At 40.1% G+C, this 13087-nt stretch overlaps 2 protein-coding genes and 2 non-coding genes across 4 annotated transcripts; 1 reads left to right on the forward strand and 3 right to left on the reverse strand.

Moving 5' to 3' along the window:
- Positions 1–203: 203 nt before the first annotated feature.
- On the reverse strand, positions 204–4512 carry rpl4 (ribosomal protein L4). Its single transcript, XM_088996284.1, has 10 exons — positions 4355–4512; positions 3547–3718; positions 3356–3462; positions 3006–3144; positions 1667–1791; positions 1405–1534; positions 912–1068; positions 649–732; positions 405–525; positions 204–330 (listed from the first exon to the last, which is right to left on the reverse strand). Exons 1-10 carry the CDS (start codon positions 4355–4357, stop codon positions 259–261), a joined length of 1110 nt encoding a protein of 369 aa, XP_088852410.1. The 5' UTR covers positions 4358–4512; the 3' UTR covers positions 204–258.
- On the reverse strand, positions 806–877 carry LOC148897826 (small nucleolar RNA SNORD18). The gene has a single exon (XR_016115142.1). It is a non-coding gene; the product is annotated as a small nucleolar RNA SNORD18 (small nucleolar RNA).
- On the reverse strand, positions 3207–3305 carry LOC148897827 (small nucleolar RNA SNORD16). The gene has a single exon (XR_016115153.1). It is a non-coding gene; the product is annotated as a small nucleolar RNA SNORD16 (small nucleolar RNA).
- A 252-nt stretch (positions 4513–4764) lies between the features above and the next one.
- zwilch (zwilch kinetochore protein) lies at positions 4765–13044 on the forward strand. The gene is made up of 18 exons (XM_088996292.1): positions 4765–4970; positions 5282–5324; positions 5395–5490; positions 5581–5699; positions 6145–6332; positions 6424–6500; positions 6586–6741; positions 6818–6889; positions 7153–7246; positions 7313–7359; positions 9519–9612; positions 9693–9772; positions 9855–10011; positions 10167–10195; positions 11110–11246; positions 11316–11411; positions 12713–12828; positions 12922–13044. The coding sequence occupies exons 1-18, from the start codon at positions 4921–4923 to the stop codon at positions 13002–13004; spliced, it is 1734 nt and encodes a 577-aa protein (XP_088852418.1). The 5' UTR covers positions 4765–4920; the 3' UTR covers positions 13005–13044.
- The last annotated feature ends 43 nt before the right edge of the window (positions 13045–13087 follow it).

Here is a 13087-nt window from a genome sequence, read left to right on the forward strand (position 1 = left end):
AATCCATATCAGGTCGGTGCTGGTCTTGCTGTTTGCCAGGCTGAATTGGAAAGAAAGAAATCATTCAATGTACAGTAATATGTTCTATCAAAATTGTGCAGACTCAGAACTCTAGAGTCTAAGTTGCCACCAAAACGGACCTTGAACTAAGAAAGCTCACCACACTCATCCGTTACATTTCTGTTAAAAGACAGGCCTGGGTCTTTTGATTCAAACCAAACTTATTTATTGTTTAGTGAACTCCAATCAGGAATAAAGTTAAGCCTTGAGTTTTTTGGGTGCTCCCTTCTTCCCGGGCTTCTTCTTGGGCTTCAGCATCTTCGCCTTGATCTGTTGCAAATAGATCAAATCAGTAAGATAAAAATGAAAGGGCCACGCTGCACGTGTCATTTGTAGTTTCTTACTGTAGGGTCATGCTTAAGAATGGCATGACGTCTGGCAGTCTTGGCGTAGGGGTTTAGTTTGAACATGATCCTCAGGTTCTTCAGAGGATTCTTCTTCAGGACTCTGCGGACGATCTTCTTGCTGCAAGGAGAAAGTAAAGTCTCAATGATATGTGTCAATCCATTTATAGTTTTTGGTCCAGTGCCTCACTCAGGTCTGAACATGTACCATAGTACTCCCATTTTTAAGCAAACGTTGACTTACTTGGGTGCACGAAGTGCTTTCTGGATCTCCTCGCTCTTTAGAATCCTGCCCAGGTCTGTGTTAGTCATTTTATGCATTGGCAAGCTGAAAACAAAGGAGTAGTGCTTAATTTGTCGAACCCACAATACCAAATGTCATCAACGTCCAACTCTTCAATGGACTCAGAACTTCATTCATATCACAGCTGTCAAAAACACGGACCGTGAAGTGGAAAAGCTCATCACAGTAAGTCAAACAACCATGCTGTTCCATGATAAACTCACTTGTAGTTGGTCTTCATGGTAGAAGGTTTACGCCAGGTGCCATACAAATTATCTAGTTGGCGGAAAGCGCTCTCAGTCCAGATGCAGAAACGACCCACGTGTCCTCCGGGGGCAATTCTCAGGAGGTTCAGCTTGTTCACGTTCTGGAGGGTGATGCCTGCAAAGGAAGTGCAACATCATACAATCAATCACAAATCCAATTTTTGACGATAAGGACTTGTCACCCCTCCAAACAGTTTTCAACAGCGTCATTCAGCTTCAAAAAATGGAAGTGATGACTTTAGCAGTCACTCAAATCTTTTGACCTCAATGTCACTTTCCAACTTTATGCTAACAACTGAATTGCTGAGGGTGATCAAGAAAGTTTGGCAAGAACAAACACAATCAGAAGCACCATGACAACACAAGACCTCATGGATCAAACAGTGCAGAGCATCAGCGATCTGCCCCCCCCTCCCTATTTCCCTTGCAGCCCAATGTTATAAAAACCTACCCGGAATATTTCTGAATGCCTTGGTGACGCCAGCATCTTGGTTGTAGATGATGCAAGGTCCTCTGCGTTGAATGCGTCGCCGATTCCTCATTTTCCCTTTTCCGGCGCGCATGCGTTGCGAGGCATAGACCTGAACATTGGAGATTCACAATGTCAAAAGCACTAATTAAATTGGTAACTACACATATGTCAATATCACAAAATACTCATTAATGCATTAGCACTGGGCAATTCAAAAAAAAATTGTCGAATTTGTGCCTACCTTCTTGATGTCATTCCAGGCTTTAAGCTTCTTCAGCAGAAGCACCGCCTCCTTGGTCTTCTTGTAGCCCTCAACTTTGTCCTCAACCACCAGAGGAACCTCGGGGATTTCCTCGATACGGTGCCCTGTAGAGGACATCATGTCAACATTTGGCCCACCACAACATGACTAGAAAGACTTCAGTTTGAACCTGCTCAGATTTAAACACATCACCACCCTGTGACAGCTTTGAAACAGCGGGCAAACTTGTCACTGTTCAACACGGTCAGACGCAAATTACACCATTGCTGTTTTTGATTGGGAGGAACGGCGGCGACATTTGCATACCTGCCAACTTCTGAAACCAGAAAAGCATAGTAACACGCCGGGGTCTAGGTTACTGTGCATGCGCAGTGAGCTGTCTGCATTCCTGCTTGTTAGCGTTTCTTATCATTTCAAATAATGTACGATGTACTACAACTTTTATATGGAAATTGTGATCATTTATACGATCAGGTATTAGCCAAGGTTGACAGGTATGAAACTCAAACTCATCATTTTCACCTTTTCTTGAGCTAAGTATACCTCCTGGAAATGCTGGGGACTATTCCTCACGAAACGACTGTAGTTTTCTTTTACGGTTCACACTTTTTGTTGATTTTTCTCCGGCAGAAGCCATTACACGACAATGACAAAAATGATGTTAATTCTTGAGTCATGATTCCAGGAAATGAGCTGCCACTCTGGATTCCAAGAAAGACCCGTAACATGAACATGCACAATTCATCTCAAGGAAGCTAACAGCTAGCACTGTGCCGATCGCCTGTTCTCCTGTTTTGAATTAACATTGAGTGCAATACTTAGTGTTTGACGATTTTGGATTCATTGTTTTTATTGGAAACCGTAATTTTCATTAACCCGTAACCCAGAATGGGATAATGAAATCGTAGTTTTTACGGCAAAACCAGAGTAGTTGGCAGGTATGCATTTGACTGTCATCGCTGGACAGTTCTAGGGCGCGTGTGCTTTTCTGCACTTGTAAAGGGCAGATTTTTCACAGCCCAGCTTTGTGCAGCGGAAAGGTTGGTGCTTTTGGATGGATACAACAAAGAGGGTGCAGAAAAGTGCTTAAATTGAATGACTTATTTTCACATTTGAACTTCAAGATGGCGCCGCGACAATGGCTGCCTTTACATCAGCTCCTGTATTTTGCGCTACTTCCTTTCTTTTCATCACTTTGTTGCTGTGTGTCGTAAATTTCTCCACCATGAGACTAATAAAAGTGAATCTAATCGAATCATGGCAACTGTTCCAATAACATAAATCAGTAGTTAAGGAGTGATTTGAGGCATGAGCTCACCCTTGGACATGACTAGTCCGGGGATGGCAGTAGCAGCCAGAGCAGAACAGATGGCATAGCGCTTCTGAGTCGTGTTGATCTTGCGGTGCCAACGGCGCCAGGTCTTGGTGGGGGCAAACATGCGCCCCCCACGACACATCTTGTAGAAAAGTTAAGAATAATGTGCAAACACTGACAATATTTAAAATGGTACACCTTGCATGCTCAGAAACAATTGTCACCAGTCAACCGAGCCAGTATTTGACAGCAGGCATTCTGTCACTGGACACAGTGTCAGACGCAAATTACACCATCATTGCATGTGTGAGAATTGGCTTGAGGCGACGCATTGTCTAATTGTAAAAGGATACGTTACCAAAGGCACCCTGGCCTGAACGGTGAGTACCACCACCCCTCACACGAGGGATACGGGCCACAGCTCTACCAGTACCCCAGGACTCAGCACTAGTCTGGTGACCTAAAAAAACAGAAGTTACAGCGATATTAAAATCACTGCATAAAAGGAGTAAATAATGTATTAAAAGGTGTTTGTTGCACCCACCTGCCAGTTCACTGACTGCATAGGGCTGGCGGTTGTTCTTGCGCATGTTGGTATGCACAAAATTCACGACATCAGGTCGAATGGGAGCCCTGAAAACTGCAGGCAGGACAACATTCTTGCCAGAGGAATCTCCTTTCTCGGAGTAAACCGAGATTAGGGGTCTGGCGCAGGCCTAATAAGAAAAATTACAATTAATCTTGAGCAGCCATGAAATGGTAACACTGCCATGTGATTGCACAGAATAATCACTGTGAGACTAATAAAGGCATATCCAATCCAATCATCAAACTGACTTCAGTCAACGTAATTGGCTTAGTTCAATTTGTATTCCCGTTTTACTAATAGTTTTATTAGATTTTACTCATACCACGGAATTAGTATTGTAGTGCTCACATTTACTCCGCACACACACACCGAAACGGGCCTGTTAGCTCATAGGAGTTAGCTTTCACTACGTCGGCCTGTAAACTGTGCTGATTTTTTAGATATTGTCGGAACACAAAATAAAAAAACTAACCTATACACACAAAAGTGGAACCTGTGACGGGTTATCTAGCAATGATTGGGAATGTGAGAGATATAGTTTCCATACAAGAGCTACGAGGGTAGCAGACACGTGTCACAAGGAGACGAGCGTACGATATCTCAAAGATGGCTCCTCGTGCTACTCGCTTTAGCCTTGAATCATGCAAGTAGAAACATAAATTACAATTGAAAAAAAAAATCCGTTGGTTGCAACCGAACGATATAATTGCAACAAGAAAGTGAAACATGGGCTGTAAAATCAGCTATGCTGGTGGTTCCTCACCATAATCGTTGTTTAATTGTCGACCCGCCGTGAACGAGATTCCACTCACGACGGCGGCCACGGGAAAAAGGAAGTGAGTAACTCACCCTCAAAGGTTTATGCTGCCGCCGAAATGAGAACTACATCCGCCAAAAGATAAATATTAACAAAGGGGCTATAACAACGATAAAATAAAAAAAATAAGTTTTTAATTATTATTAAAGCAATTAAATTATGGTTTTAACATTTTTAGAGACAAATATGCACATTTACGTTCGTGGTGTTTGTGGGGACTATTTCTTTCCGCCATGTTGTCAATTGTGACGTAAAAAACGGAAGTACTTTGTGATTAATACGTGATTATTTTATGTAATCGCTTAATTTCTACAATAAATACAAATCAGGATAGATTTTTAAGAATATATTCATCTGCAATTAATTTCTTTATATCATAATTCATTTGAAATGATGACCGTTTGGTCGAACTCTGACCCTGCGACGTCATTTAAGTAGAGCGCGCGGAAGTCAAAAACGAAACTGCAACAACCAGGTTGAAATAGTAACAAAAGACGTCTGTTTTTTTACTTATGGCCACCAAGGTTTTATCAAGAATGAAACCGTTTTTCAATACACTCAGGTAAGATCGACGTTTGCTCACATTTTATTCGGTCTTAGATCGTTTCAATCAAAAAGTCTTGTTTTGGGAGTAGTTAACTGTGAAGTCTGTGTAAGCTCTCAGTCGTACAGGAGTGGTCCATCGATGAGAAGGTTTCTTCAGCCGTCATCTGTACTTTTTTGAAGTACTTTCAAAAAGGTCATCCAGCCGTCATCTGTACTTTTTTGAAGTACTTTCAAAAAGGTACAGATGACGGCTGAAGAAACCTTCCCATCGATTAACTGTGAAGTGCACCGAATATTTACATTTCGTGGGTTTTTTTGTATGTACAGGGATCTTCAAGAAGATAAGAACAATCATTGCTATACTTATGAGGTAATTTGATGTCCTGACCATTGTGGGTTTTCGAATATATTTTTAAGTCTGGAGTACCTCTTGCTTTTAGGACGAGATCCAAATATTGAAGAAGGATGGCGATATAATTGCTGCATTGAATGTATTGGAATACGCAGACCAGGAAGTCTTCATTTGTGAAAAAGCCGTGAGAACCTTTTAATTTTCAGAAAATCTCTGTTGAGTGCCGATAACATTTTTTTTAAAGAAAATGAACTTAATTTCTATTTGCTAATAGGTTCCGAAATTAAACGACTCTGATGATGCGGTTGAGACATCAATCTGCACAGACGGCAGTTTATTAACCACCCTTCAAACGGAACTGATACCACAGCCTCTCCCAATCACAAAAGCAAGGTAAGAGATGACCCCCAAATGAAGCAAGTGATAATAAACACATTTTATGTAACCAACAATGAGTGTCACCAGGCTCCTGGAAACAGAATGCTAATTCTTGGATACTGATTAATGTGAAAGGCGTCGATAGATACACAGTTCTTAAATAACACATTTGCTCAAATAATGTAAAACTAGTGGCCGTGTAACTGATTTTGCATAGTACTGTAATTATTAACAACCATTGAACACGTTACGAAGCCAGTCTATTTGGGTTTTCAAATAATCTCGTCTTCAACATTTGGAAATAACAATAAATGTTGAGTGAGTTGTTCTTAGAACAGGTCCACAGGCAACACCTGGTGCCTGCAACCCTCATATTAATGACTCCTGATCAAGCGTAATGAAGCAGTTTTCTTCTTTAAAAAAAGTATGTTTTTTTTTTTAAATTAATTTTATTTTAAAGGCAAATGCTGTCCTGGTACACGTTATCTCAAAATGTCAACGTTCATGCTGTGGATGATGCTGCCCTACGACCTCTGTGGGTGCGATGTGACATGTTGGATCCAGCTCGTACCGCCTGGTTTGGAGTTGAAGGTGTTAGTGTGGCCAGTAAAATATCTGGTGTCAAATTATACTCTGTTACATGCAAAGGTACTGTACACGCACGAAATCTTGAATGCATCTTGAAACATAATGAACATCTGTGTGACTTTAAAAATATGTATTCCAACATCATTATTAGGCCCTGTGAACAAAAGTGCTCTCATAACTATTGACGAGTTGAAACAAGAGCACAAGAAAAGGCACCATCCATCCATGGTAAACCACCACAATATTCTATTTTGAGTTTTCTGCGATGTGATTTCTGTTATGAGATATATCCTCCTTTTGTGATTTCCTCGAGATGGCAATTAAAGGAAGTGCAACGTTTAATATGTTTGACTCCATTGTGGCTGAAGAAACAACAATTGGACCACAAAGCAGCCTGACAGTGGATTTCAAGTGGAGAAACGTCGAGAGCGTCCTCGAGGCACCCCCACTGTCCTCCACAGCTATACTCGTACGCTGAATTTACACTGTAATGTCTTTTCTCAAACTGGAACGCACACCGTAAAAAAATCTTTAACATTTTTCAGAGTATTAAAGTTGCTACTGGAGACACAAAAAGACCCATGTTTGAGATGTTCAGAGAGCTGCAGTTTCTTCAGGTTTGTGTGTTTCTCTAGTCAGGTGAGAATCGAGAAGTTGTGTGTGTGTGTGTGTGTGTGTGTGTGTGTGTGTGTGTGTGTGTGTGTGTGTGTGTGTGTGTGTGTGTGTGTGTGTGTGTGTGTGTGTGTGAAAATCTTGTAAGGCAAAAATAAATGTTTTGGTTGAATGGGCACATTTGACACACCATAGAGGAGTGTTTTAAGCAATTCTGCCAAATTTCAATTATATTTTTTTTAAGCGTTCCTGTTCTTTGTTTGCTCAGACTCTTGCTAATGGTTTAACAACTGGTGAGGTGGAATGGTTGAATCCTTTGGAAAGCAAGTCAGCAGTGGACCTGACCAAGGAGTACCTTGAAGGTATTTAGTTCTTTTGACACGTTTCGCAGGTTTACCGATAATAATGCATTTTTTTTCCATATTAAGAGCAGCAGAGTTTCACCATGTCACAACACAAGCAAGGTTCAACACAGGTAAAGTAAAGCAGAAGCATATTTTCAGAAAGCATCTCGTTTTAACTTTTGGTATGTTGATGAAAAAAGTATATTTGAATTTATGATAAAGTAAAGAGGTAAATAACTGATTCTAACAAGTTAGTGAAAATGGACTTTCAAAATGATATTTTATGGCATGGTACTTAATGCAGTGATAACTGTACCCTGAGAGATCATTCAGTATGCAGTGAGAAATTCTGTAATTTCACTTAATTGGTCCCATTATTTAATAGAAATGATGCCAGGGATATAAAGTGGCAAGCAGAACAATTAAGCCATTCACTGCCAGACAGCAAAAATGTGTCCACTCCAGTGCCAGGGTTTTTGTCATTGTCACTTGAATTCTATGACCCACCGAATATTGAGTTTTACGACAACATAAACATTCAATACAGTGTTATAAATCCAAGACTCTCGTCTTTCATCACAAAAAAAATAGTTAATTCCTAAATTATATGGGTCTGGAGTTATATGAGCTTGAAATGAGGGCGGCTATCCAAAATACAATACAATGCAATGCATTCATATTGGTTTATATAGGGCTTTAACAACAGCTGAAGCTAGGACAAAGCGCTAACATGGAACAAAGGGAAATGCTGTCCCTTGTGGAAAAGAAAAAAACATTGCGAGAGGCCATGGCCAGGCCTTTATCGGCACCCAAACATGAAAAAAAAAAAAAAACAAGTTCGGGAATGGCGCCGTACGTCATATTTATAAGTCCCGACTAAATTTGTGAATGAGTTAAATGCTCCCCAACTAATGAACGAAATATGTTCCGAAGGTTCGGTCGTAAGGTGAATTTGTTCGTAAGTTACTTTTGTGCTATATTTTGTATGGAATGTATGTTTATGGTTTATATAAGTATGTTTAAGGCTTGTACAAGTAACATGTATTGGTTTGTACTGAAAAATAAACATTTAATCAAATATATGTACAACTGGAGAGAATACTACATAGAGGTATGTTGCTACAAAAATGTTTGTATGTACTGTTGTTCATAACTCGAATGTTCATAAGTAGGGGAGCGTCTGTATGCAATTTTTTTTTCTTGCAGTGGTGTGCCTGGACTAAATTTTTCTCATGTGAATTATGTGCCTTGGTGAAATAATGGTTGATGTAATGTACCATGTATGAACCAATACATTAAAGGACAACCGACACCATTTTTTTGTTTCCTGACATCAGAAAAACGTTTTATTGTATCTAAAATACCCAAAACACGCAGACTCATATTTTTAGTCAAATGAAAAACGCCAATAAAAATGACTTCAAGTATCCCAAAACTACTTCAAAATGACCCCGGAGATGCCGAGTTTCAGAATGTCCCGCGCACTTGTTCGTGATGTCACGCCAGGACGTCTTGCCTTGCTCTAGAATCAAAACAATGGCTTCATATTCGGAGAAGATGCTTTCTTGTTACTCATCCAGTTATGAATATGATTCAAATAGTTATGAAGAGGAAAACATAAATGTTTGCAATTGATTAAAGAAGTCCTTCCGTGTCAGTTTGAGGCGTCCCGGATTCCAATGTAACGTCCCAGAAAATGCACAAGACGGCGCCCAAGCTCCGTTGGAAATGGGTTGATTTGTTTGCCCGGAATTTGTGTCTTGGTGCAACACACAACGATTCACCAACGCGTTATTTATGTGTTTTCCTTCTAATTTCGCCATCAACCCGGATCAACACGAAGTTTTCAGACCAAACAAAGTACCCAAAATGCATAGTGTGTCGCTTTCTCAGTAAGGCATCATCCTCAACTCAAAAACAAGACTTCCTGATTATTCAGCGCGAGTCTTAAAACGTAAAATATTGCTATTTGCAGTGGAATCTTTGTAAAATACGCTCAGTAGAATTCATTTGAAGTAATTTTCCAAATTCTGGACACAACTTGTCCGGAGGCGTCCGTTGTCCTTTAAGTGGTGTTGCAGAATGAATGTCAAAGCTACCCTATTTAAAAAGAAATGCCTGATCAATTTCTCAATATGCAAGATTCAATCAAAGAACAAGTGTTCACTGTACATTATGGAAACACCATTGGATAGTTGACGATGACTTGGCAATTGGTTAACATTTGCCCTTTTCACTGAGTGGGACTGATACCGCATCCCGCCAATGTATATATTTTTTGTACCTAAAGACAGACCCTGAAAACGAGCCTGCGCTTTTTTACTCTTTCCTGGAGCGAGGTGATTTGGATTTTGTGGAGCAGCTGTGGGTTCGCCTGAGAAAGAGTGAGTTAGTTCCATCATGAGAGAAATCTAAATTCATGTGGCTGTAATACAAATCGACCAGCGATAAAACCACATTGCAGGTGTTACGTGCTACCAAGATGTGAGAGACAGCCTGAAATTGGTCATCAAGGCCTTGACTTACGGTGACATCGAACCGTGGGTAAGGCTTCTCTCAACCGCTTCACAAAGAGAAATCACATTGACTGCCATGTAACGTAGATTATTTGTGATATTACCCCCAGATTCACAGAGACAGTAGCAGCTCTCTCTCCAAGCTCATCCTGCAGTCCTCCTACCAGAAGATGGAGCCTGTGTCGCTAGCAGGCCTCGCACCTATCCAAATGTTGTTAGAAATTGGCCTTGACAAGATGAAGAAAGATTACTTCAACTACCTCACTGGTATATTCTAAACAACACTGAATCAGTATTTTGTACCCAAGGGATTGTCCTATTTGTCATTTATACATACATGTCATACAAAATGGAGTGCACTATTTTGCCTGCAACCCATATCGCAAAGACTGTTTTTACAATACTCCATCTCTTTTTCTCAGGGGAAGAATTGACAACTGCATATAACTTGGTAAGCTTTGAGACATTTATTGAGTATGTGTCACTTGACTCAGGATGATTTAGACTTGATCTTAGTTTTACTGCCTGGTGCTTTCTACTATCTTTGTAACTGCTTTATTTCCTGTATGTGATAGTTATCCATGTTAACATATCTGCCAGCTACTCAGGTTTTACTTTAATGAGTAAGGTTTTCATTATCCCATTCTGGGTTACGGTCTATTAATGAAAATGACGGTTTCCAATAAAAACAAAGTCAGAAATCGTCAATATGGTAAAAACCCAACGTTTATTCAAAACATGAGATCACGAAGGATCATATCTAAATTTCGAACAGGCGATCGACACAGTGCCAGCTGTTAGCTTCCTTTAGATCACAGGTGTCAAAATCCGGCCCGCCACATCATTTTTTTCGGCCCGCGAAAGCAAATCAAACTTGTTAAATTCCATGATGGTTGCTAAAATCGGAGCCAAAATTTCATATTTTTGGATGTCAACCACAATAAAAGTCATTATTCTTGACTTCAGATTTGAAAACAAGTTATTCATTAATTTGCTGTGTGCTCTATATGTAATATTTGAAGGGATTTAAACATTCTAATGGCTTCCCCAAATTCATAACGGCCCTCGAAAGGAAACCATAATTACAATGTGGCCCGCGGCAAAAAATAACTTTGACACCACTGCTTTAGATGAATTGCACATGCTCGTGTTATGGGTCATTCCTGGAATCGAGTCGAGAGTTAGCATTGTTTTTATCATTGTCATGTCATGGCATCTGCCCGAGAAAAATCAACAAAAAGTGTGAAATTTAAAAGAAAACGGCAGTGTTTAGATTTCTGTAACAAAGCGCTTAACATTTATGCGCTTTGCGACCGCTTCAGCTGTTGTTAAAGTGTTGTATGTATTGTATTGTACTCCATGCAGAGTTATTACCTAACCACAGAGGTGGATTTGAAGGAGCAGGCTCTTCGACTAAGGAAACTGCACCATCTCCTGGAAGTAGTTGTGACCTGCAGAACTTATTTTGATTTGCCCTATGACCAACTTTTTCTCCTGACACAGTATGTCATGTTTGCTCTTTTTTTATTTTATTTAAAACCATTGCTAAAAACTCTTCTCCATTTTCGTAGGTCGTGTTTACAGTACTACAAAACCTCCCCCTATGATGAGAAACATGAGTTCCAACTGCAAATTAAACCAGCATTGATCAGTCATTTCTACCAGGGGTAAGATGGCTACCCGTACAAAAACTGCTCCGTTGTATGCAAACTATTTCACCTATTGGATTTATTTATGTGTGCACAATTGGTGTGCTTTGACCAGTGTTACTCAACTTTTACTGAGCAAATCTACATAAAATGTATTATTATGACAGTGATACCTCGGTTTACGAACCCCTTGGCTTACAAACTTTTCGCTTTACGAACGTTACATTTATGAAAAATTTACCTTGGCATACAAACTATTTTTACACATACACACACACGGAGCTGCCACAATGAGTGATGTGTCCTAACAAGAAAATGGTGGCCGACTGTTTTGTCCTCTATTGCCCGCCCCCAGTCTTCGGTTAAAGCCACGTGATTGGCTAAGAACCCGGCAGTGGGGGGGGGGGGGATAAACATTAAAGAGACAGGCAGGTGACAGAGAGAGAGTGAGAAAACACACACACACACACGAAAGGGAGACGACAGAGCTTGAAACAAAAGTGAAATGGTGAGAAAATGGATAGAAAACAGTGAAATTTGGACTCGTTTCAACTTTGAAAAGCAGAATCTAGACTGGAAGGTTAAAATATCCCATCAATCAGGCTCCACAAACAACCCACACAAGCCATCTGTACACTTGATGCAAAAAGCTATCAACCCAGCTAAACAGAACACAATTGATGAGGAAAAAAGCTAAAACTATCGCAGAGAAAGCACCTCCAAGGGATCATTCCTCAAGATGGTGAAAGAAGAAGGCTATGTACCTCAAGTGTTTAATGCTGATGGAACCGGCCACACCATTCCATCAAGCCATCAACGACCATCGCAAAGGTAAATAAAATGACTTTATTATACTGTACAGTTTATTTCTTCAATTATAATAACGTAGCACATTTATTATACATCAAATAAGGTATGTTTTGTGTAGTTTTAAGGTAGTTAGGGTTAGGGTTTCTACCTAGTAGGGTAGAAAATTACGTTTTGTGGGGACCTGGTAACGAATTATTCTCATTTTAATGGTTTTGTATGGGAAATTATTTTTTGGGATACACACTTTTTGCCTTACACACTCTGTCTGGGAACCAATTAAGTTCGTAAGCCAAGGTATCAGTTATTACTATTATTATACCTTGTTTCCATATCAAAAATTCATCTGCCATAACTGCTAAAGCAAAACTGTCTGCTGATTCCATCTTAAATGTTTGCACAAGTCAATTGTAGATTCTGCACCACACGCAATGATCTCTAACACCACACGGGTTGTTCATGGTGACATTTGGATTGCGACAGTCTTTCTATTTTGTTTACAATTCCTGAAGTCAGCATCCAGTTGTATGGGGAGTGGAAGTTTCCAGTGGGCAAGGACCCCACAGGGTGAAGACATATTTACAGATCAGCGACAAACCACTGGTTGATCACGTGACCTTTGAAACCGGTGAGTTTGGTCCAATTCAACTGAAAATGCCAGCCACGTATGAAATCTGTCATTTTTATTTCTATTTTTTTCATCCTTTGCGTTTCAAAACAGCAAATGAAATGGCGGACGACGGTAGCACAGAGCCTTCCTGGTTCTCTAACTTGTTGTGCTGCAGCCTGGTCAACTTTCCCTGAATTTAAGAGTCAAATGCGGCATTAAATTCACCAGACATTGTTTTTGTCAAATTGATTTAGCGCTGCATAACCTCATGAGAAGA

Source organism: Hippocampus bargibanti, linkage group LG05 (assembly GCF_051943395.1).
Source record: "Hippocampus bargibanti isolate YZ-2025 linkage group LG05, ASM5194339v1, whole genome shotgun sequence".
NCBI classification, from domain to species: Eukaryota; Metazoa; Chordata; class Actinopteri; order Syngnathiformes; family Syngnathidae; genus Hippocampus; species Hippocampus bargibanti.

Bases quoted from the DNA above. Each gene is read 5' to 3' on its own strand.
- rpl4 (XM_088996284.1), bottom strand. The intron at 3,145-3,355 runs GTATCCTTTTAC...CTTTTCTACAAG, and splicing joins GCCAGGGTGCCTTTGGTAAC to ATGTGTCGTGGGGGGCGCAT. The intron at 526-648 runs GTAAGTCAACGT...TTCTCCTTGCAG, and splicing joins AAAGCACTTCGTGCACCCAA to CAAGAAGATCGTCCGCAGAG.
- zwilch (XM_088996292.1), top strand. From the start codon at position 4,921: ATGGCCACCAAGGTTTTATCAAGAATGAAACCGTTTTTCAATACACTC. The intron at 5,325-5,394 runs GTAATTTGATGT...TCTTGCTTTTAG, and splicing joins ATCATTGCTATACTTATGAG to GACGAGATCCAAATATTGAA. The intron at 6,333-6,423 runs GTACTGTACACG...CATCATTATTAG, and splicing joins ATACTCTGTTACATGCAAAG to GCCCTGTGAACAAAAGTGCT.